Source organism: Sceloporus undulatus, chromosome 2, assembly GCF_019175285.1.
Source record: "Sceloporus undulatus isolate JIND9_A2432 ecotype Alabama chromosome 2, SceUnd_v1.1, whole genome shotgun sequence".
In the NCBI taxonomy this organism is placed as follows: Eukaryota; Metazoa; Chordata; class Lepidosauria; order Squamata; family Phrynosomatidae; genus Sceloporus; species Sceloporus undulatus.
Window position 1 is genome coordinate 314,710,723 of NC_056523.1, and position 22,399 is coordinate 314,733,121.

The 22,399-nt window shown below is 40.3% G+C and overlaps 1 protein-coding gene across 3 annotated transcripts in view; it reads right to left on the bottom strand.

Annotated features, from left to right (window-relative positions):
- Positions 1 to 22,399, bottom strand: part of WDR7 (WD repeat domain 7) — a 323,814-nt gene that overhangs the window by 208,489 nt on the left and 92,926 nt on the right. For all 3 annotated transcript variants that reach the window (XM_042451351.1, XM_042451350.1, XM_042451352.1), the window contains 2 exons: positions 19,759 to 19,877; positions 18,100 to 18,223 (listed from right to left, as the gene is read on the bottom strand). In XM_042451351.1, the coding sequence (XP_042307285.1) occupies positions 18,100 to 18,223; positions 19,759 to 19,877 (243 nt within the window). The remainder of the gene's footprint in view (positions 1 to 18,099; positions 18,224 to 19,758; positions 19,878 to 22,399) is intronic.

Genomic DNA, 22,399 nt, shown 5'->3' on the forward strand with positions numbered 1-22,399 from the left:
CTGCATATAGTACATATACTTCTTCTATGCAGGATCACCTCATCCGAGTCAACAGCAATATATATTTAACAATAGGAAGAAATGTATGAATGCTCATTCATTTCTCCTTCAAATAACTATGGAAAATCTATAAAAATCTATAAAAATCTTTGCAATTTTGGGTGGGGTTATTACTTCAGAAATGCCATGGCAGAATTAAAATGCATGGCAGAACTACAAAAAATTAAAATGTACCACAAAAAAGACAGAAGTAGTTTTAGAAGAGGAAATAAGTTGGGGATAGCTCAAAATTTCCTTATCCCACTGATGCACTGGCTTTAAAACAGCCCTCATCATAGTTAAGAACAATGGCAGGATTCCCTCTCAGAATGGAGGTTACAATAAAAGAAAAGGGAAGAGAAAGTTGTCAAATAGGGAAAAGAAAGATTCCAAATAAATACCAAATAATAATAATAAAAATCTCTGCAGCACCAAATCCTCTTGGACAGCTCCCTACTGAAATCAAGCTAGATTCTCTTTTACAGCAATATTATTCTAGTTGCTGACACTTCATACACTTTAGACAGGCATGGATTTCCTCATCTCTTAGTATTTCTGCAAAATTTCCAGATCAATGTGTATTGTTGTCTGTTTGTGTTTTTTTTTACTAATTTAATTATCCTTTTACCCTCCAGCTTTAAATCTCCTGTGAATCCATCAGCACATGGCTTCTACTTCAAATTAAACCAATTACAATGTACAGTGGGCCCTTGGTACAGTGGCTGGAGTTTAGTTCCAGGATCCCTCGTGGAAATCAAAATCCATGGATGCCCATGTCCCATTATATACAATGGGGAAGCAAAATAGTGTCCCTTATATATAATTGCACAATCAAGGTTTGCTTTTTGTAATTTCTAAAAATATTTTCAAATCATGGCTGCAGAATTCATGGCCATTCATGCCCAACTGTATACTATTTTATATTTCTCTAGAAAGATACAAATAATAATAATAATGAATTATTTTCTAAATATATTAGTATCATTAGATTATAAAACACTGCACACACACTCACACAAATGAATACCGAAATAAATACTGAATAAATGTATTATTTATATAATATATTTATTTATATAAATAAATAATAATATTAAGTGGTTATCTTTTTCATATACAAACAACCAGCAACTATGCCCCACACCACGCTTTAAGTTTAAACCGGTTAAAATTAAACAGGTGCGTGGCTGACTTTTTGGAAGTGAAAATTTCTAAACGAGTGCTGACAAACCATTACCAATTCTCCGCCCCACAAAAAATGAAGCCACAAGACACTATGGGAGGCCTTTCAGATTGCCCTCTCAGCTCACTTAAAAAAGTATTGACATCCATGACCATGCAGTCCTCTGGAATATATGGGTGTCCCCTAGCTTTGGAAAATAATATTGGGAAAATAATTAATTACACTGTGTTCATTCCATCCCACACCATTTCACTTTGCTAATAAGTTCAGTTCTGTATATACTTTTGCCAAGTATACACGTGTTTGTAATTTTCTTTTTTTGGGTGGGTTCATTTTCCCAAATGTATATTTTTTAAACTAATTTTTTTGGCTGCTTGACTCACTCCACTTAGAAAGGTGCAAATATCAAGACTTAACTGCATTTGAGTTTATATATGGTATCAGGTCAGGGATATTTAAATTATAACACAAAATAAATTTCTCCCCATCTCTAGATTCACAAGATATTAGATGGGAGGAATTCCTGGAAGGTTGAAATTCTGAGAACAGTTACAAAGCAACTTGATCTAAGGTACTTTTTCATTGTTATGGGAATTTATATAAAAGGATGCTTTCAAAACGTCTCTTCAGTACCTGCTAGATAGAGGAAGATAGTAGATTGAAAGCAAAATTTGCAACAAAACACAGTTGCTCCTCTCACTAAATATATTCAAATTTGTAAGCATTTGTAAACACTAAACCATTCAGTATGTCCCTCTTGGGAAAGCAGGCCACAGTCAGTTAATGTTAAAATATGTTCACGCTATTTTATGTTGATTGGGTTGGTTGTCTTCCACCAGTGCTTCTCCCTTGTCTTAAAAACAAAAGAATTGAATTGAATTACTGAAGCTTCCAAAACCTTTATTGCCCTCAAGTGGACATACCAAGTTGACTTCCAACCGTTATACATGGAAGACCTGAACTGACACTTTGCTGTTCTATCAGTGCTGCTGCATCTATTTATAAATTACATGGACTTGCTGGAAGCAAACCTATAAGCTGTTGCAACATCACTGAAGGTTTTATACATATGGATTTGTAGAGTGACTAAAATGTGACAAATCGCTGTTAAACTGCAGAAGAAACACAGTGATTACAGTACATGAAAATGTAATGCATCTAAAGGAGAACATAGTTACATCAATGCATTACACTGATTAAATCTTACAGTTTATTTTATATATTCACACCTAACAATATTAAAATCCTACAAGTGTTGAACTAATTCAGGAAGCAATCACCATACAGCCAAGGCTTTTAGAGAATTAACTTGTAAACATAAACTATGAGAAATATGAGTGAGAGAGGTTACTAGACCACAGAATTGCAGCAATAAATGTTAAATGGGTAGATGACAAATTGCAGAGAAAAAAGGGCAGGCAGGCAGGCATACAAAGAACATAGCTGCTTTTACATTCTTGTATAAAAACATCTTCTCAGCCTGTCAACACTGGGTGTCATGCAGCAACAAACAAATATGTGTGCTCCAATTTTTATTAATGTTGCTCAATATTTTAACTAATATGCCACTAAGACAACACAAAATAATTTTAATACTCAATAAATAAAATGGCTACAATCGTAAACTATTTTTAAAACTAGCAAGATATACATGGATTCCTTGAAAACAATGATTGCTCTTGCCACCTAGCCCAAGATGCCTGTTTCACTCTCAACTCATCAACTGCAGCAAAATCCTGTGCAAATTTACTTGGAAGTCTCACTTGTATGGCATGACTTCCTCTCTAGTATGTTTAAGTGAATTCATATTGTTCCAATAGTGTCACTCTTTCTAATAATTAAGGGACCTTTAATGTGAAAAATATGGGAATTTTTTTTTTGGGGGGGAATGCATGTAGGTTTGTATTTTAATGATATCAAAGTGCATAATTACTTTCATCAACACATCTCTACAACATCCACTGTATATGTGTTTTATTCTTACAGGCAGGTCTCAGTTTATGTTAAGGGTTGCATTCCTGGACACATGAATAAACTAAGACTGATGAAAGTCAACCCACCACCAGTTTTATAGAGCGTTAGGGTATAAAACATCAGCAGCTACCTTTTCCAGATTACAGAAACATGCAGATACTCTCCAGAGGAACCAAAGGAGGTAGCAACTGCTGATCCCAAGAGGGCCTGACTGGGGTGAGCTCTTTCATCCTGATGACTCCCTCATCAAAGCAGATAAACACATCCCTTCCAAAAAAATAAAGGTCCAGTTGCTCACACCCCCATCTATGCAGCCAAAGGAAAGAAACCCTTTTCAGTCAGTTTCTTCATCCCTCTCAGAGTCTCTTCTAAGTAAAGAGAATCCATTCATTCCAGCTAAGCCAAGACTGCAGTTGATTTCTTCCCATGCATATCCCCCACCACAAGAGACAGACAGAATATGAGGACTTTTATCACTGTATAGGAACAGACACAACATATGTCTAATACCAGCTGAAAGACCAAGCATAAATAATAATAATAAATAAAATTTTTATTTATATCCCGCTCCTTCCCAAGATCAGGGCGGCTTACAACAACAGATAAAAACAATTCAATACAATACAATAAAATCAAAATTACATATACATTACAAAAATTAAACAGACTAAAAGCCCCATTAGCCCATCCTCTTTGCCACAGGAGAGGAGGGAGGCCCACGGGATTTTAAGCGGGGAATGCCTGCTGGAATAGAAAGGTCTTTAGATCCTTTCTGAATTGGGCCAGGGAGGTAACCGAGCGGAGCTCAGTGGGCAGCATGTTCCAAAGGGCCGGGGCGGTGATGGAGAATGTCCTCCTCGTGGTGGAGGTGAGCCTGGCCCCAGGCACCTTCAGTAATTGCTGCCCAGATGTTCTGAGGGTGCAGGACGGAATATACGGGGAGAGGCGGTCCTTCAGGTATCCTGGGCCCAAGCCATTTAGGGCTTTATAGGTAATCACCAACGCCTTATATTGGGCCTGGAAGCGAATAGGCAGCCAATGAAGATCTTTCAATACCGGTGTTATATGGCTGGCCCTGGAGATGCCAGTGACCAGCCTGGCTGCCATATTCTGCACCATTTGTAGCTTCCGGGTTTGGTATAAGGGTTGCCCCATGTAGAGTACATTGCAGAAATCCAATCTCGAGGTTACCAGAGCGTGTACTACTGTTTCAAGGTCCCTCTGGGCCAGGTATGGGCGCAGCTGGCGAATAAGCCGAAGCTGATAACAGGTGCTCTTGACCATCGCATTCACCTGAGCAGTCAGGTGAAGCGACGAGTCAAGAAGCACCCCCAGACTGCGCACGGAGTCCTTCACAGGGAGCGTGACCCCGTTCAGGACAGGTGGAACCACCGCCATTCCTGGACCAGGGGAACCTATCACAAGTACCTCCGTTTTCTCTTGATTCAGCTTGAGTTGGTTTTCCCTCATCCAGCCCATTACTGACTCTAGACAGGCCACGAGAGGAGAGATGCCGTCCTCAGTCACTGCATCAGTCGGAGACATAGAGAAAATGATTTGGGTGTCATCAGCGTACTGATAACACCGCGCCCCATGTCTCCGGATGATCTCTCCCAGCGGTTTCATGTAAATGTTAAATAGCATGGGAGACAGAATGGCTCCCTGAGGGACCCCAGTTGTAAGGGCCCGCTCATCGGAACACACGTCTCCCAGCTGCACCATCTGGGACCTCCCGGAGAGGTAGGACCGGAACCACTGGAGCGCAGTGCCCCCGATTCCCACCTCTGCCAGGCGCCCCAGAAGGATACCATGATCGATGGTATCAAAAGCCGCTGAGATGTCCAAGAGCACCAGCAGGGACACGCTTCCCCTGTCGATGCCCAGACGGAGATCATCGACCAAGGCGACCATGGCCGTCTCAACCCCGTAACCCACCCGGAAGCCAGTTTGAAATGGGTCTAGATAATCCGTTTCATCCAAGACCACCTGAAGCTGGATCGCAACCGCCCTCTCGATCACCTTACCCAAAAATGGCAGCAGCGAGACTGGCCGATAATTGTTGTGTACCAGGGGGTCGAGGGAGGGCTTTTTTAATAAAGGTTTTACTGTGGCCAATTTTAATTCTGATGGAAATTGCCCATCCCTCAGAGATGTATTTATAATCCGGCGTAAAAATAAAGTTACCGCCGGTCCCCCCTGGACCGCTAACCATGAGAAACAGGGATCGAGAGAGCAGGTTGTCTTCCGAACACTTCCGAGGATCTTGTCCACATCATCGGTACTTACCAACTCAAACTGATCCAGTTTAATGGAGTCCACGGAGGCTCTGGATGCCTCTACCCTAGGTTCTGCTAAAATGTTGGCGTTAAGACCTTCGCTTATCCGAGAGGTTTTATCCACGAAAAAGTCGTTGAATTTGTCACAGCAGGCCTTAGAAGGTTCAAGGATCTGGTTCAGGGCAGGAGGGAGCTGAGTTAGCTCCCTGACCACCCTGAACAACTCTGCCGGACGCGACTCCGCGGACGCGACACGGGCACCATAGAACGAGTTCTTTGCTGCTCGTATCGCCTCTCCGTAGTCCTCTAACAGTTGGTCTAGGAGAGCCTTGTCGTCTAAGCGAAGGTGTTTCCGCCAACGGTACTCTAGCCGTCTCAGTTCCCGCTTCCTTGCCCGGAGATCTTCCGTATACCAGGGCTTACGCTTGGAAGCAGGCCTGAGAGGGTGCTTGGGAGCGATACTGTGTATAGCCCTTGAGAGACCGGTATTCCAAATACCGGTGAGGGCATCAACAGAGTCGCCGTCGCTTCCAACCATGAGCCCCTCTAAGGCTTCCTGGAACCTTTTGGGTTCCATCAGCCTTCGAGGGTGGACCATCCTAACAGGTCCTCCACCCCCGGGGGGGGATCTGGGTAGAGACCTTGATTTTGGCCTCCACCAGGAAATGATCCGTCCATGACAGGGGGGAAATATTGGTTATTTCCGCCCACGGATTTTCCGCATCCGAACAGAAGACCAAATCGAGAGTATTACCCGCACAATGCGTAGGACCCTCTATCAGCTGGGACAGGTCCATGGCCGCCATGGTCTCCATGAATTCCTGAGCCGCACCGGATGGAACATAGCTGGCCGTGAGGGAGATGTTGAAGTCACCCAGGACAAGAAGCCTGGGTGTCTCCAACATCAGTTCAGCGACCAGCTGTGTCAGCTCGTTAAGGGAGTCCGCTAGCGCACGGGGTGTCCGATACACTAACAGAATCCCTAGACTGTCCCTAGCTTTTAGGTTCAGGTAAATACACTCAATATAGGACGTTTGTCGGATGTGGTTCCTGGTGAGGGACAAGGTGTTCCTATGTATCAAGGCCACACCCCCCCCGCCCACCTAACCTGGGCTGGTCCTTCACCGAGAACCTGGCAGGCAGGGCCTGAGCCCACACAGCATCACCTTCAGGCCCAAGCCAGGTCTCGGTAATGCAAGCCAGGTCGCAATTACTGTCCTCCACCAGATCGTGGAGGATGTGGGTCTTGTTGTTGATCGACCTGGCATTGTACAGGAGCAGCGACAGGGTTTGTGGCACGGTTGGAGCGACCCTCAGGTCCCTTTGGTTGGGAGGGGGACAGGAAGGGGAGATAGATATGACGCATCGATCTCTCCTTCCCCTGGAACGCAAGTCCCTTCTCCCACCGCCATACCTCCCCCTGCCCCACACTACCTCAATGGGAGCTCCGCTCGTAACGATGTTATCCCTTTCCTCCCCAGCCCATGCATCCCCCACATCCATAACCTCCCCCCCCCCACCCCTCTGTGACAAATTAAAGAGCAGAGGTTAGCCACCCCAGGCATCCTCTGCTCCGCGGCTAATCCACTGCCTCCCCAATCCAATAAAAGCTGCGCAACTGCGCAGTTGCGCAGCAGCAGTGCTCCTCAGTCAGTGGGCGGCACTCCTGGGGCGGTGCGCAGATGCGCACCTCCGACACCCCGGGAGGAGGTCGCCCGGCAGAAGGCGCAGCTCTGGCGGTGACGGTGGTCCGGCGAGGAGGCAAAAGGGGGCGTGTCAGGGAGGGACCGGTTGCCCGGCTTTATACCCGCTGCTCTCACCTGGCGGGCTCCTCCCTGCTTCCCCCCAGGTGTCTCTTAAAGGCCCACTCGCTTTCTGGCCACCAAATGCCAAAGCCAGCAAGCGTCCAAAAGAGTCCCGCCGCGGTGCTCCTCAGTCCGTGGGCGGCACTCCCGGGGCGGTGCGCAGATGCGCACCTCCGACACCCCGGGAGGAGGCCGCCCGGCAGAAGGCGCAGCTCTGGCGGCGACGGTGGTCCGGCGAGGAGGCAAAAGGGGGCGTGTCCATGCATTTCTGGTAGTAAGTTCACTTTCACATAGTGGGATATCTATTTGACAGTACAAGCATAATATGATGATAAGGGGATACATAGAGGCTTACAAATTAAGATAAGGCTGCACTCTGACAGTTACAGCATGGCAAATGTTTTATGGAAAATGTTCAAGTATCTTACGAAATGGGCATCTTGAGTCATGCATAACCTCTTTAGTGAGAATCAAGTGAGATCACAAGGGGATGAAATGTAAGCTTGCTCTTTGCTGTACACAGGAAAATCATGTTCCAATGCTGAAAATTCCAATCAGTGACATTCAACAGCAAATTCAACAACATGGCAACAAATCTGTCAATATAGCATCACCCGGTACAAACCCCAATTGGTCAGAGATCTAGCCATTCCCCACACTGATACATACCCCATCCATATACATATTTATATATGTGGATTTAAAATGTGACAAACATTTTGCATAATTGTGATATAACCTTCATTAAGGCAAATGTGATGGTACCCTAAGGAAAAAATGAGTTCTACATCTAATCTATGAAAAAAGCATCTAGGGAAAGTTATTCAGTAATCTTAAATGTCAAACACAGAGCTTTGGAAGGAAGAGAACAGACCCCTATGACTCTAAAAGTAGCATCCAGAATTTCTTCAGTTCAGTAGGTTCTGGATCCAGAAAGCAGGGGAGGAAAAATTGTGGAATATTTGACTTAAAACATTCTTTCAGCAGAAACTGTGATAAAAGCAGAAACTGTGATAAAAGCAGTACACAATAATGAAGGGTGGAATTGTGATCAACTATCAATCAATCTGATCACAATTCCTTCTCTTCTTAATGTGTCTTAGGCTCAGTAGAGACAGACAGACTGACTGACTGACTTATTTATTTATTTGAGTACTTATACCCCACCCTTCAGCCCTAAAGGCATTTGAGCGGCTTACAATTATTATTTTTAATTAGACAGTTCCCTGCCCTCAGGCTTATAATCTAAAAAGACACGGACAAAAATAGGACTCGGGAGTTTTGTGGCTACTTTTTCCAAGCACAATGCTGCCATGTCATTTAGTTGGTGCAACCACAATCCGGAGGAGAAAGGGGTCGCCTCTGTCTGCCCCTTTCTCCCAATCTGTATAGGCCCTTAAGAAACAATACAGCAAACAAGAGATCTTCTATTCCTGGACTCATTCAGTATAATATTCTAAGGATTCATTTAGTATCACCCACCATGCGCACCACAGTAAAAGAAATACTGGTATGATAAAATGGGAAAGAGTGAGATCTGTGCACATGCACCTACAAAATCCATGGAATAAATACACTGTGCTTTCAGGTAAACACAGACAATGGTGTTTATCAGACGAGCTCTTAAAGAGGTACTATTCCAGTGTGACTCCTCTAGCTGCCTCCTGTTGCATGCTGGGATTGGCAGTTTTAAGGAGGGGTATTTAGAATTCTCAGGCAGAGAAGTTCAGCTCCTTAAAACTGCCAATCCCAGCATGCAACAGGAGGCCTCTAGAGGAGTCACACTGGAATAGTACCTCTTTAAGAGCATAGTGTGATAAACATCAATGTGAGGAAAGAGGTGACAGCTTTTCCTTTCTGAGCTGTTGCACCTCAGGAGATTGCTGTTGTTGCTGTGTGCCTTCAAGTCTTTGATTAGGAGGGTTTGCCATTATCTACCTCTGAGGCTGAGAGAGTATGCCTTGCACAAGGTCAACCAATGCGTCTCCATGATCGAACAGCAATTTGCACCTTGGTCTCCCAGTCCAGTGACTCAAACTACTACACCAAGATCCTCTTACCTCAGAGGATCAGATCAGATCACTGAGCACTTTGTATCCCACATTTCCACAAATTATGATGCACATATACACTTTCTCAAAAAATAAAATAAAGTGAGGAGCGGCTTAGGGAGATAGATATGCTTAGCTTGAAGAAGAGAAGGTTAAGAGGTGCCATGATAGCCCTGTTTAAACACCTAAAGCTGTGATGTCACTAGGTGAGTGCAAGAGTATAAACTGCACTAGGTGACACCCCAGAGGTGCTGCTGCTGGGTGAGTGAGAAGGGATATAGTGTCTTTTCTTGCTAGCCCAGTAGCCATGGTAGTCCCTTCCATTTGAGGTCTGGTTTGGCTATAGCCACACCTGAGCCCAAATGGACCTCCAGTGTACTGGCAGTGTCAGTGGCTGCTGAGGGGCAGTCTCTTCTATTTGGGCTTCAGTGTGGTTGCAGCCACTCTGGAGCCCAAATGGACCTCCAGGTGCCTGGTCCTGCCACTTCTAACAGCAGAGGCTGCTGAAGGAGGCAATCACATCAGTTTGGGCTTTAGCGCAGCTGCAGCCATGCTAGAGCCCTAATGGACCTCTGGGGATGAGGCAGTCTGTCTCCCCCACCCCAGGTGACACCAATCCTCGGTATGCCACTGATACTAAGAATAGCACAAGCTTGTTTTCTACTGTTCCAGAGACTAGGACATGGAGCAACAAATTCAAATTGCAAGAAAGAAATTCCATCAAAACATTAGGAAGAACTTCCTGATGGTAACAACTGTTTAAAAGTGGAACATGCTGCCTCAGAATATGGTGGCGTCCCCTTCTTTGGCAGTTTTTAAGCAGCAGCTGGATGGCCATCTGTCAGATGTGCTTTGACTGTGTGTTCCTGCATGTCAAGGGGTTGGATCAGATGGATCTTGTGGTCTCTTCCAATTCTATGAGTACTCACATATAAAATTGCTGAAATTTCATCTAACTGCAGAACATTGATTTTTGCAACAGTGATTTTCCCCCAAGGGTCTTATTGCTAATATTAGTCATTAAAACAATGGTGTATTTGGCATTCTTATTAATTTTTTAATCAAAATAAATAAAATCCATAGCAAAAATTCTAAATATTAAGAAAAAAAGGAAAGTTAAGAAAAAACATAAAAAAGAAAAAAGTAGATACACATACATATGTAATGATACATGTGTATATATAACTAAAACTAAAATTAACATAAGACTAAGCTACTCTAAAGCTAATACAAAATGCTAGAACAGTAAACTAAAACACTAAATAGTAACTAAGACACAAAAGAACTTTGATCCCAATTCAAACTGTAATATTTGAAAACCAAAATCCAAAAAAGGGAAAAAAAATTCTACCATTACAGACCAAACTAAATAATCCTACTAGGGGCATTAATACCCATTACCACAAATTACTGATCCTGAGAGCTTTTTGTTACATGGTGCAAATAACACTGAATAAACAAATCCCTAAAATAGAAGCTCTAACACAATCTGCCTCAAACCAAAGACAGGCAAATAAAAGCTTTCTAGATACTTGTTCTATACCAGTGAAGTATTCTTATATTCATGTCCTGCATTTTTTAAAGATAATTATTTCCATCCCTCTTTTCTTCATCAAATCAGAAATAGACTAATGGCAGAAATCATTACTATACGGTTCAGCACACATCATATTAGTTCATTTATTATAACAATGTACACTGATACCAGGAACACCAAGGCACTGCCAACAGTTTCAATAATTCCACCCATACACACCTGTTTGTTGTTTTGTTTTGTTTTTTATGAAAAACTTTCCAATGACACAAGCCTAGCCATACAAAAAATGTGAGTTTTTCAAAATACCTTCTAGATCAACAAGCATGCCACTGGTTTTAAGTGCAAATCAGAAACATTGCTCCTCTAGTTCTAGCTTTTACACAATTAAACACAGTGCTAAATTGTTGTGATAAGGATAACAGAGGAAAAGCTATCACATCAGTGGGCAGAGGTGGGATACACATTCACAATGAGAAACATTGAGACTCAATTGAGACATCATGACAAAATACGTTTAAGGCAGCTTAAGTATGGCTTAGTCGTGTACTGTCTCAGTTGACAAGCCATGGTATATATTCAGCAAGCAAAACAAAAATCATGTGTTTCCTTAGAAGAAGAGTTCTAAACTGAAGAAACAAGAAAACCCTGTGATAAGTTCGCTTTAGGGTCACCATAACTTGGAAATGACTTGAAGGTAAACAACACACACACACACACCAACACACAACTTTATGTTAATTATGATTTGTCATGAAATCCCAAATTGCTAAACCTTATCTATAGGTATTCTTCTGCTTCTGGAGATGTATGTACCTTGTAGTATTAACCTAAAGAATTACAGAATGAGCAAGTACTGCAAAGTATTGGTTTTGAGTTACAATTAATTTTTTTTAGCTGTTCTCTTGAATATAAACTTATGTCATTAAAATCCATTATATAGATATGTAACATTCAGAGCATATTTATTTTAATTTAAGAGGCTCTAATCCAAATATGATAAACTTAATTTTAATATGGACCAACTTAATGTTTTGTGACTTTTTAAAATTTTTAATTGGGTTGTCCTCTTTTATAGCTAGCTTTTATTCTCTTTTAGAATTTTTCTCTTCATTATATTTCACATACTGTATATCTTCGACTATAAGTCAACCTCATGTATAAATCGATGGCAAGTGTTTTTTTTTGGGGGGGGGGGTCTGGTTGCAATTTTAGTGCTATTGCATACCTCGCCATATTCCCTGGTGGCATGGATGTTTCTATACGTGTTCTTGAAGAGTGCAATTTCAAAGCTTTGGTCATTACTACTATACGTATCTGAGGAAGTACATAAAGTCTATGAAAGCTTATTTGTTCTCTCAGTCTCAAAGGTGCTACAAGATCCCTCTGCATGCCATCAGTTATGGTTAGGTAATGCAAGGGTATTGGTGTAGGGAATGTAGGGGTAGGAGATGGGTATAGTCTGCTGCCAACTCAATCAGGATTCAGTTTACTATAGACTCAAAATAAAAAAAGTGTAATTTTGAATGCCCACCCAATTAAATCATGCTATGAACCTCATTTTATATCAGAGTCAGGGAAGTTGCCTACTAACAAGACATTTCGATATGTGCAAGGAGACAACAGATTATCACCTCCTGAAATTTGCCAGTTTACTACCAGGTCAGAAATTTTCATTTAATGGTTTAACATAATAAAGCTTGGAATAAACAATGAAACAGACTAGACAACCATAGAATGCAGATGGCATAGGTCATGGAGTGGGTATAACCAAATATAAGTGAGGATGCTTTCTTGCGCCTATTAAAAAATATTATTATGCCCCAACCTTTGACATACCATCCAGCAAATTTATTCCAAGTGGTGAATAGTCTGTTGAGATCTAGCTCAGAGAGGCAAGAAGTGGAACCCTCATTTGCCTGCTGTGATAAATTTGCTAGGCATTTGAAAGGGAAAGTTGTTCATATTCGCTCAGAACCTGAAACCCACTGATCTCACAGAGGCTGGAGAAGAGTTCAGTGTTCCATCTGGTCAGGTAACATGGGATGCATTTCATCTGTTGTGGCCTCATGATGTGGACATTTGGATTGATCTGTGCCACCACATGCAAGCTCGATATTTACCGATCTTGGCTGACAAGATCTAGCATAAGTGAACTAATTGTGTGGGTACAGGGGGAAGTAAATGCCTCATTGTTTCAGGGAGATGGGCTTACTGCACTGAAAGGCGGAGTAATGTCCCCTCTCTTGAAGAGGATCTTGCTGGACCCAGAGATATGTGTAAAGTACTGTCCTGTAGCTCATGTTCTCTTTTAGAGAAAGATGTTAGGGAGTGGATGGATAGTTTTATGTTGTTGGAGGAAACAGATTAAATAGACCCATTTCAGCCTGGTTTCAGGCCAAACTGCAGTACTGAAATGGCCCTTAGATGCTCTGACTGATGACTCACTCAAGGAAAGATGGGGGAGTGATACCATGTTGATCTTCCTAAATTTCTCAATAACTTTTGATAACACTGAAGATGGCATCAGTGGGATAGGAGTAGGAGGCACCGTGTTACAGTGCTTCTACTCTTATCTACAATGTCAGTTTTAGTGAGTGGCAATGAGAAATTCCTATTCAATCCCATGACTATTAAGATTAGGGGTGCCACAAGGGTCCCCATGTGTTTTAATATATGTATGAGGTCACAGGCAGGGAAGAGGACATAATGGTATTTATCCTTGTCACATGATTTGGCTAGGACTGTGCTAGTACTAGCAGGTGCTTAGATGCTCTAATGGGCTAGATGAAAGCCAATACAGTGGTACCCCGAGATACGAATGCGCCGCCTTACGAAATTTCCGGGTTACGAAAAAAATCAATTGAAAAAAACTGTTCCGGGTTACGAAGGTTATTTCGGGTTACGAAAGAAATTTTGGTGCTTTTCGGCACTTTTTTCGCACCAAATCGCGGCTTTTCCCCATTAGCGCCTATGGGTTTTCGGCTTGCGAAAGCCTTTCGGGTTACGAAAGCGGCGGCGGAATGAATTAAATTCGTAACCCGGGGTACCCCTGTATACTGAAGCTGAATCACAACAACATGGGAGCTCTGTAGACTGTCAGTTCTTGGGTATGGAAACTAGTTAAACAACCTGTCTAGGAGAGAGTTGTACTCCCCATGAGGAAGCAACTACATAGCTTGGGAGTATTTCCAGGTCCATATTTGTCACTGGAGTTGCAGGGGGACTACACAGCTCAGAGTCTTTGGGATCAACTTCAACTGATCAGCCAGTTACAGATTTTCCTGAACACAGCCATAGTAGTTCAGGCACTGGTAACACTCTGCTCTGTATGAGACTACCCAGAAGCTCTTCATGGGCCTAGATGAGCAAAGCATCATTAACACCAATTATAACACCAATTTTAAAGAAACTGCACTGGCTACCAATATATTGCTACTTTAAATTCAAGGTACTTGCGATGAAATTCAAAGCTCTGAACAGCTTGGGTCTTTAATATTTAAGAAAACACCTCCCCAAGGACTGAAGCAGTGGGGGTGGGGTTTGGAGACTCTTCCATGTCCTACTTGTGGGAGAGGGTCTTCTCAGTTGTGGCACTATAGTTGTGAAATGCTTCTTCCTACAGACCTGATTAGCACAAACAGAGACTTCATTTTGGGACCAAGTAAAATAAAAAGTTCCAGCTTAGGTTTTTCAGCCTAAATAATTTATTCCAAAATTGATAGGTACACAGTTTCAAACTGTTTTAGCATTTTAAACCTGTTTAAATCACTTAAATTGCTTAATATTTTTCTCACCTTTTTATTATTTCTGTTGTTTTAAATTTTAAAGTGTTTTAAACTGTCAGACTTATTCTACTTGTACATTGTTCTGAGATCCTGGGAAACAACTATTTTAATTAATACTTAAATAGGCATTTATAATTAAATAGATAGGATATTTAAATAACAATACTAATACTGCTAATAATCATTTAGTTAATAAAGAGAAGGCCAAAAATTTTAAGGTTATTTTTACTGCCACTTGTTGGGAACAGCACAGAACAACTTATCTAAATTATATAGGCCATTTAGCTTTAACAAGATCATTATATATATCTTTCAAAAAATCAATCGGCATTTAACATACAAAGCTCTGTCAACAAAAGGAAATTCAATTCCTCAGGGTAAAGTTCTCATTGTCTATTATATTAAAAACAAACAAATTTCAAACCTCTAACAAACAAACTTAATTGTCTAACTTGCTATGGAATGGTAACACAAAAATATAACCTTCAGCACATCTCACATTTGTCTAGTGTAATAATCCTGATACACCAACCAAGACTTTCTGGATCATGGCAGATCAGGATGATATATAATACCAATATTAATTCAAAATGTTGGATTTTAATTTTAATGATGAAGATAAATGACTTGTTATACTCATACAGTTGTCAGTAACATGCTTCATCATTTTCAGCTAGACTTTTTACTGTGCTCTGCTCTCCTTCAATTGACATCTGAGAGGAAGGTGTTTATACTAGGATGAACATACTATGGCTTTTCAGCTATTGCTAGACTGCAGTTCCCATCACACTGTAGCTGTATTTAAACTGCAGAATTAGTGCAATATGACACCACTTTAACTGCCATGGAATTCTGGGATTTGTAGTTATGTGACATATGTAGTCCTCTGTCTGAGAGCTCTGGTGCCACAACAAACTACACATCCCAGGCTTCCATAGGATGGAGCCATGAGAGTTAAAGCAGTGTCAAACTGCAATAATTCTGCAGTGCAGCAGCCCTAATCAGAATGACAAATGAGTCACTGAAGGATGCTAGTAGCAGCAGCCCAACATCATTGTACACCCTTAATCTATACCAAATACACTGGGGTTTGCTTCCAGGCTCCCCCATGGATATTAAAATCCATGGATGCTCAACTCCCATTAAATACAATGGTGTAGTAAAAAAGCATGTGCCCCTTGCATAAAATAGCACAATCAAATTCATTATTTATTTGTTTGTTTGCTTGTTTTATATACAGTGGACCCTTGTTATACGCTGGGGTTTGGTTCCAAGAACCCCCATGTATAACAAAATCCGTGTATGCTCAAGTCCCATTAAATATAATGACATAGCACAATGGTGTCCCTTATAAAAAATGGGAAATCAAGGTAAATTTATACTTTTTTTTGAACATTTTCAAACCGTGTATGCTTGAATCCGTGTATAAAAAATCCGTGTATAAGAAGGGCCGACTGTACCACCTTTCTTCTGGTGTGGGACCCAAGACAGCACAGACAATATTTGTTAAAAACTAGCTAATACAATTTAAAAAACATAATTACACAGTATAAAGTTACATTAAAAATACAAAAAGTTAAAAATATAAACAAACACTGCACACATCCCCAAAAGAAGCCTCCTTGAGAGTGATATTAAAAGCCTGTTTGAAAGAAAAGCAAGGAGGGGGCCAGCCTAGTCTTATATGGAAGCACATTCCAGAGGGTGGAAGCAACTACTGAGAAGTTTCTCTCATATCCTCACCAAGTGAGCTTGTGATGGTGGCAGGACTAAGAGAAAGCCTTCCCCCGATGATCTTAAAGCTTTGGCAGGTTCATATGGGAAGATATGTTTTTTCAGAAAGAAAAAAGGCTCCATCATGCCTAACCCAGAAACAGAAGAAGGGCTCTCCCCCCCCATTCATCTGCCATGGCCCTGGCCTCAGAGGGAGAAAAGAACCTCTGCACTTGATCTCCTTCCCACTGCCATCCCCTTCTCCTTTTGTTTCATGATTATTATTTTTTAGATTGTAAGCCTGAGGGCAGGAAACTGTGTATTTAACAATTTATAAGTCACTCTTTATTTTTATAACCCGCTTTTCTGCAATTCTGAATGAATCAATGAATGAAAAAAAGATAAAAGAGCTTTTCTTCTGTTAGTAATAGAAATATCAGCCTCATTTATATACCACTTCAAACTACACTAAGCAGTCTCTACACAGTTTACAATGTATAAGCTAACTGCTCCCAACAAACTGGGTACTCATTTTAGTGACCTCCCAAAGGATGCCAGGCAGAATCGACCTTGGAGCTCTTGAACTCACAACCTTGTGACTGTGAGTTGCTGCAGTGCTGGCATTTAACCACTGTGCCACCAGGGCTATCTGTTGCTATGGCTTTAAGGATCCTGTAGAACAGTTATTCCCAAACTTTAGTCTTCCAGGTGTTTTGGACTTCAGTTCCCAGAATTCCTGACCACTGGTCAAGCTAGACGAGCCTTCTGGGAATTGAAGTCCAAAACACCTTGAAGACCAAAGGTTGGGAACACTGCTGTAGGACATTTTTAAAGATGTCATGAAATATATTTATAACATTTTTTTAAAAAAATTATTAGATCACTTTTGGAGCATCAACAGAGCTGGAATTTTAGGAGAAATTAAAAACAGAATGGGGTGAGCTGGAATGTGAAATTGTAGTCAACAGCAACTGACTGACTGATATTACATGCTAGAGAAGTGAAATTCCTCCATTGTTCTAGCATATCTAATCTGGCAAGAAATACTTTGGGGCACTCCTGGTACTTACTGTTGTTATGGCATGAAATCACAGGCATCCCATAACAGCACAATGCCACAAATTCTGCAACTTGCCAGCCTCTGTATGTACTATTTAATACTTTATTTGTTTGTATACTTGCTTGCTTAATTTATATCCTGATTTTCATCCACAGAGAATGGCACATAGGACCCAAGGAAACTTGTTGTTGTTGTGTGTCTTCAAGTCATTCCAACTTATGGAGACCCTAATGCAAACTTATCACAAGGGTTTCTTGGCAAGAGTTGCTCAAAGGAAGTTTGCCATCGCCTTCCCCTCAGGTTGAGAGCATGCGACTTGCTCAAGGCACCCAGTAGGGTTCATGGCCAAGTTGGGAACAGAACCCTGGTCTCCAGAGTTGTAGTCCAGTACTCAAACCACTAAGCTGCAATGGCTTACAACAAATAAAAAATGAAATACAGCAAAAATCTCATTATACAAATGTAAAAACAATTAGACAAACAATTAAATAGGATGCATCAAATGTTTTAATTGACAGATTAGACTTACCATGAAGATGCATTCAGAGCATGTGTACATGAACACACACACACACAATTATGTTTCTGCCATGAAATGCAGTTATTTTAGTTATTTTTTTCTCAAATGTATGCCTTTTAAGACAATTTGATTTGGGATTGAAGAGGAAATACTTACGTGATATAACACTATCCATGTACTGCGGCAAGTAAGGAGCCCACATGTCAATTGTTTCCTTTCTCCCCACTTGTTCAATTCTTCTCAGTTCAGCTAACAGCAAGGCCTGGGCAGCCTCTCTCACCTGTAGATACAACCAGTATATGTATTTGAAACTGGAAACCAATTCTGGAGATCCAGAATGTTCACTAATGAGGCCTAAAAGTTTGCAACAATATCTAGCAATTAGGCCAGGAACAGGCAATATTGGCAGTGGGTGTAATTTTCTCCCTCAAACCCATGCCACAGATTTTGGACATCAATTATACCTCTGAATTTCAGAGGAATAAAAAAGAAGCAATAAACAAGAAGAATATGCTTGTTTTAAAGGGCTTTGAGCTGTTTGTCTGGGTGCCTTAAAATGGGATTTGGATGCAGCCTATTGGCCATGTGCTATGAACACTTGATTTAGGTATAGCAGAGCTTTCTTTCAATTCAATTACCAATGTATACTAGTATAGGAGTTGATGCTCTACTGCTATTCCTATCTTCTTCCCATTACAATGAGGCACAGTAGAAACTGAAATGCAAAATTAGCCAAGAACAGAGCAAGGCAACATTTACCAGGTGTGCATGGACTTTACCACTTACTGTACGACCACAGCAGCAGATTTTCAATTAAGATGAGAAATCAGCTCAAAACCCTACTGTAAATGTCACAGCACTGCTCCTCATATATTTCTTTTAAAGCTGCGCAATCAACATTTTATTTTTGCCACAACAGCATAGATGTGATGTCAAGGCCAGATAGTCATTTAACAAAAAAAAACAAACACAAAAAACCCTAGGTGCCAACACCATTTGCCGACTGGCGGAGTCACATTCAAACTATGCTGCAGCCTATCTCTTAAAATTGGCTTAAGAAACCCCTTGGCCTTGTACCCTTCTCTTTGTTAGAAAGAAAAATTGTTCTAAAATGCAGATAGATTCAAATTCTCACAGTAATCAATGATATCTTTGTAATTTCTCTCTGCTATCATTAGCCATCTAAACAAATGAAAGATACAGATCTGAATCTTTTAAAAAAATGAAGAAAAACTGGTACTAATAAACACACACACACACACACACACACACACATCAAAGAACTGCTTACATGAACATGAGTTTCCTGCACAATAACATGAAGTGTTCGATTCTGTATACATTTTCCTCTCTCATTTTAAAAATAAGCACACTATTTAAAAGGATTAAAATGAATTTGCAGCAGTTACTGAACTGTTGAAGCATGAACAATAACCTGTGCGCAGCTTAATCCAGCTATGCTACTCCAAAGGAAGACTTTTGGTATTCAGGAGCAGTTCCATATGTTCTGATGGAACAATGATGACATCCAGTGGCCAGTGAGATTCATCATGTCTTTTGTATTAATCCTGTTCTCTGAAGTCTAGTTTCCCATTTAACTACAATATAGTGTTGTCACACTGGGATGTTAACTCTCCATTTTATAAAACTGACCTGCAAATTGAATTGCATATACCTATATATAAATCTAGCCTCTAAACCAGAATTATAGTATACTTTTCTTGGAACAATATATCCAATGTAAAAATAATATTTCCCATGTTGGCTAACACATTCATTTTCTTCCCCACTGCCACCTTCAATAAAAAACAGTACCTCCAAGCATCGATCTTGCCATCTACGAGCCAACATTTCAAGCAGAGGTGGTCTAAATTTATCCAGACCCAACAGGTCAGGAAGCATAACACAATGCATAGCAGCAAGCTGACTCCATCCTGTCAAGACATAGGCAAAGCATATAAAAACCAAGAACAGAGGAAATTTTACACTATTTTACAATCATTTAGACACAATTTTGTCTTGTTGCCTTTGATTCCAACCTCCTCTTCTCATCTAGATTGAACATCTGCTAATCTTTACAGTAAATCTGTCAGAAAAGCAAACTTCCAGCTAGATAAGCCAATATAACTATAATAAAGCTATACTGGATCATTATGCCAAGAGAAGCTACTGATCCAGTAATTATCCTTCTATAACTGGGCATTTGTAACCTATTTTCCATCCCTGTTAAGAACACCCTGTACTAAGGTGAAAAGGAATCTGGAGCCCACTGAAAAAAAGAGCTGCATGTCAAGAAACATTAGCAATATACTATTTTGTCTGTTCTCTCCTCCCTAATATTCCACAATGTTGACCGAAAACTACATCAAAATGTAATTCCATATAGCAATAATGTGATAATTTGGATCCAAAGGTGACCTTCCAGATAAAGGTAAATTCACCAGTTTATATGGAACTCATGGTCACATACATGAATAATGAAAAACATACAAATTGGCTAAATATTTAACATATTTAAAGAAACTGTAATTGTTTTCACCTAAATAAGTATTTTATAATGTACTGTGTTTGTTATATTTCAGAAAAATGTGGCCACAATGAGATGCACACCCAGTTTCTAGGATCTGAGAAAGATTCAGTTGCCTTTTGAATAACATAATTAGCAGGAAGTGACATATGCCTTGGCAACAAGGTCATGGTTTATTGGCATATACAACAAGGAAAGAAGAGGACAAAGATGGGATTTGAGTCAGCAGCAGTGACTAACTTGGATGTGCACGTTCAAATGTCCTCTCAGTTTTGTTTTTATGGAAACCTACAACTTGTTCATAGTTATACCCCTTCTCCATGACCAAATGGAGAAAGAACAATAGAGAATAATTAGTTACAACACTAGTGGTTCAATTGTACAGTGAATTGTTATGCATACTCAATAACTTTGCAACAGGGCTGAAAACACTTTATTTCTAAGAACTGTATGAGATTTTTTTTTTCCTTTAAGAAATTCAGTGCTTTTCCACCAAGCCTTTAGCTATGAATAATAATGAAAACAGCCAGAAAATTCTTAGGTAATAGCATTAATCTTCTTGGTATCTTTGTAACCATGCTATAAACTAGACCTATACGTAAGTAACTGAATTACACATACGACGGCAGACAATCTATAAAGCCAGACACAGATGTTCAGCCATCAAACACAATGACATAAAACAAAAATAAAAATTACATATAAGCAATAAAACTACATTAAAAGCCTTCTGAGCCATAACGCACACAAACTATTTTAAAAGTTTAAATAACATCACATTGGTTAAATACATTTAATGATATTCACCAATTATGATAAAACAAGCTAGTTTCATCAAACATTGTCATCATGTCAATGTATTTTACTCCAAATGCTTTATTCACAACACAGAACAATAGAAATGTATTGCTAATATGTTATTGTTTTCTTTAAAATTAAAGTACACGTAGGATCACATGCACATTATACTTTTTTCTCATTGAAATTCAAAGCAAAAGTTTTTAATTTGCTGTACCAGAAGAAAATCCTCTTTTCATTTTTTAAAAAGTCTTGTTCAATTAAATTGTGTTCACTTTCCATTACTTTCAGTTGTATTCACTACTGACACCATATAGTTAAGTTGGATTGGCAACAGTATTGTGGTATTATCCCATTCATTGTGTGATCTCTGGTTAGAGTGAATCACCCATGTGACTGATTTAAAAAGAAGAAAAGGCAGCACTCAGGAGAAAGGTAAATGTGCATATAGCCTGCATGTTTTCAGAGGAAATTCCTTACTTATTAGAACAGAAAACCCAAAAGTTACAACAGGGGAACTATTCAGCACAATTGTAGTAACAGCTCTCTAACATTGCAAATTTCAACAGTCCTTTAATTATTGCAGAAATATGCTGCATATGTCTAACTAATAAATTCTAGTCATCAGTTATAGCATTGGTCCCCAAGCTTGGGCTCCCAAATATTGGTCAATTTCAACTCCCAGAAATTCCAGCCATAATGATCATTATTCAGAGATTCTGGGAACTATGAAATCTGAGAACAAGAAACATTGCCTTAGGAGAAGATTTGCATTTGCTAAAGCTTAAATTAAGCAATTCTATCATAACAAAAATAACTAAGGTAATGCAAAGTGTGCCCAAAGAATCAGACCTTTTTGTGCTACCTATTATCCTTTACACAAGAAATCAACAATTGAATATGTTAAACAATATTTTAAATGTGAACATTTTACCCAAACAATTAAATCAGACTTCCTAATGTGATGTCTCCCAAATGCACTGGACTACAACTGCCATCATCCCCAGTATTATAGCTGAGCGCACATGGAGGGCACTAGATTGCTGAGGATGTCCATAAACCACAGGTTAACATCTAATGAAGCTTGAGTGGGCCTCCACTTATAAAGCCTGACCTTCATTTGCTCTCTTT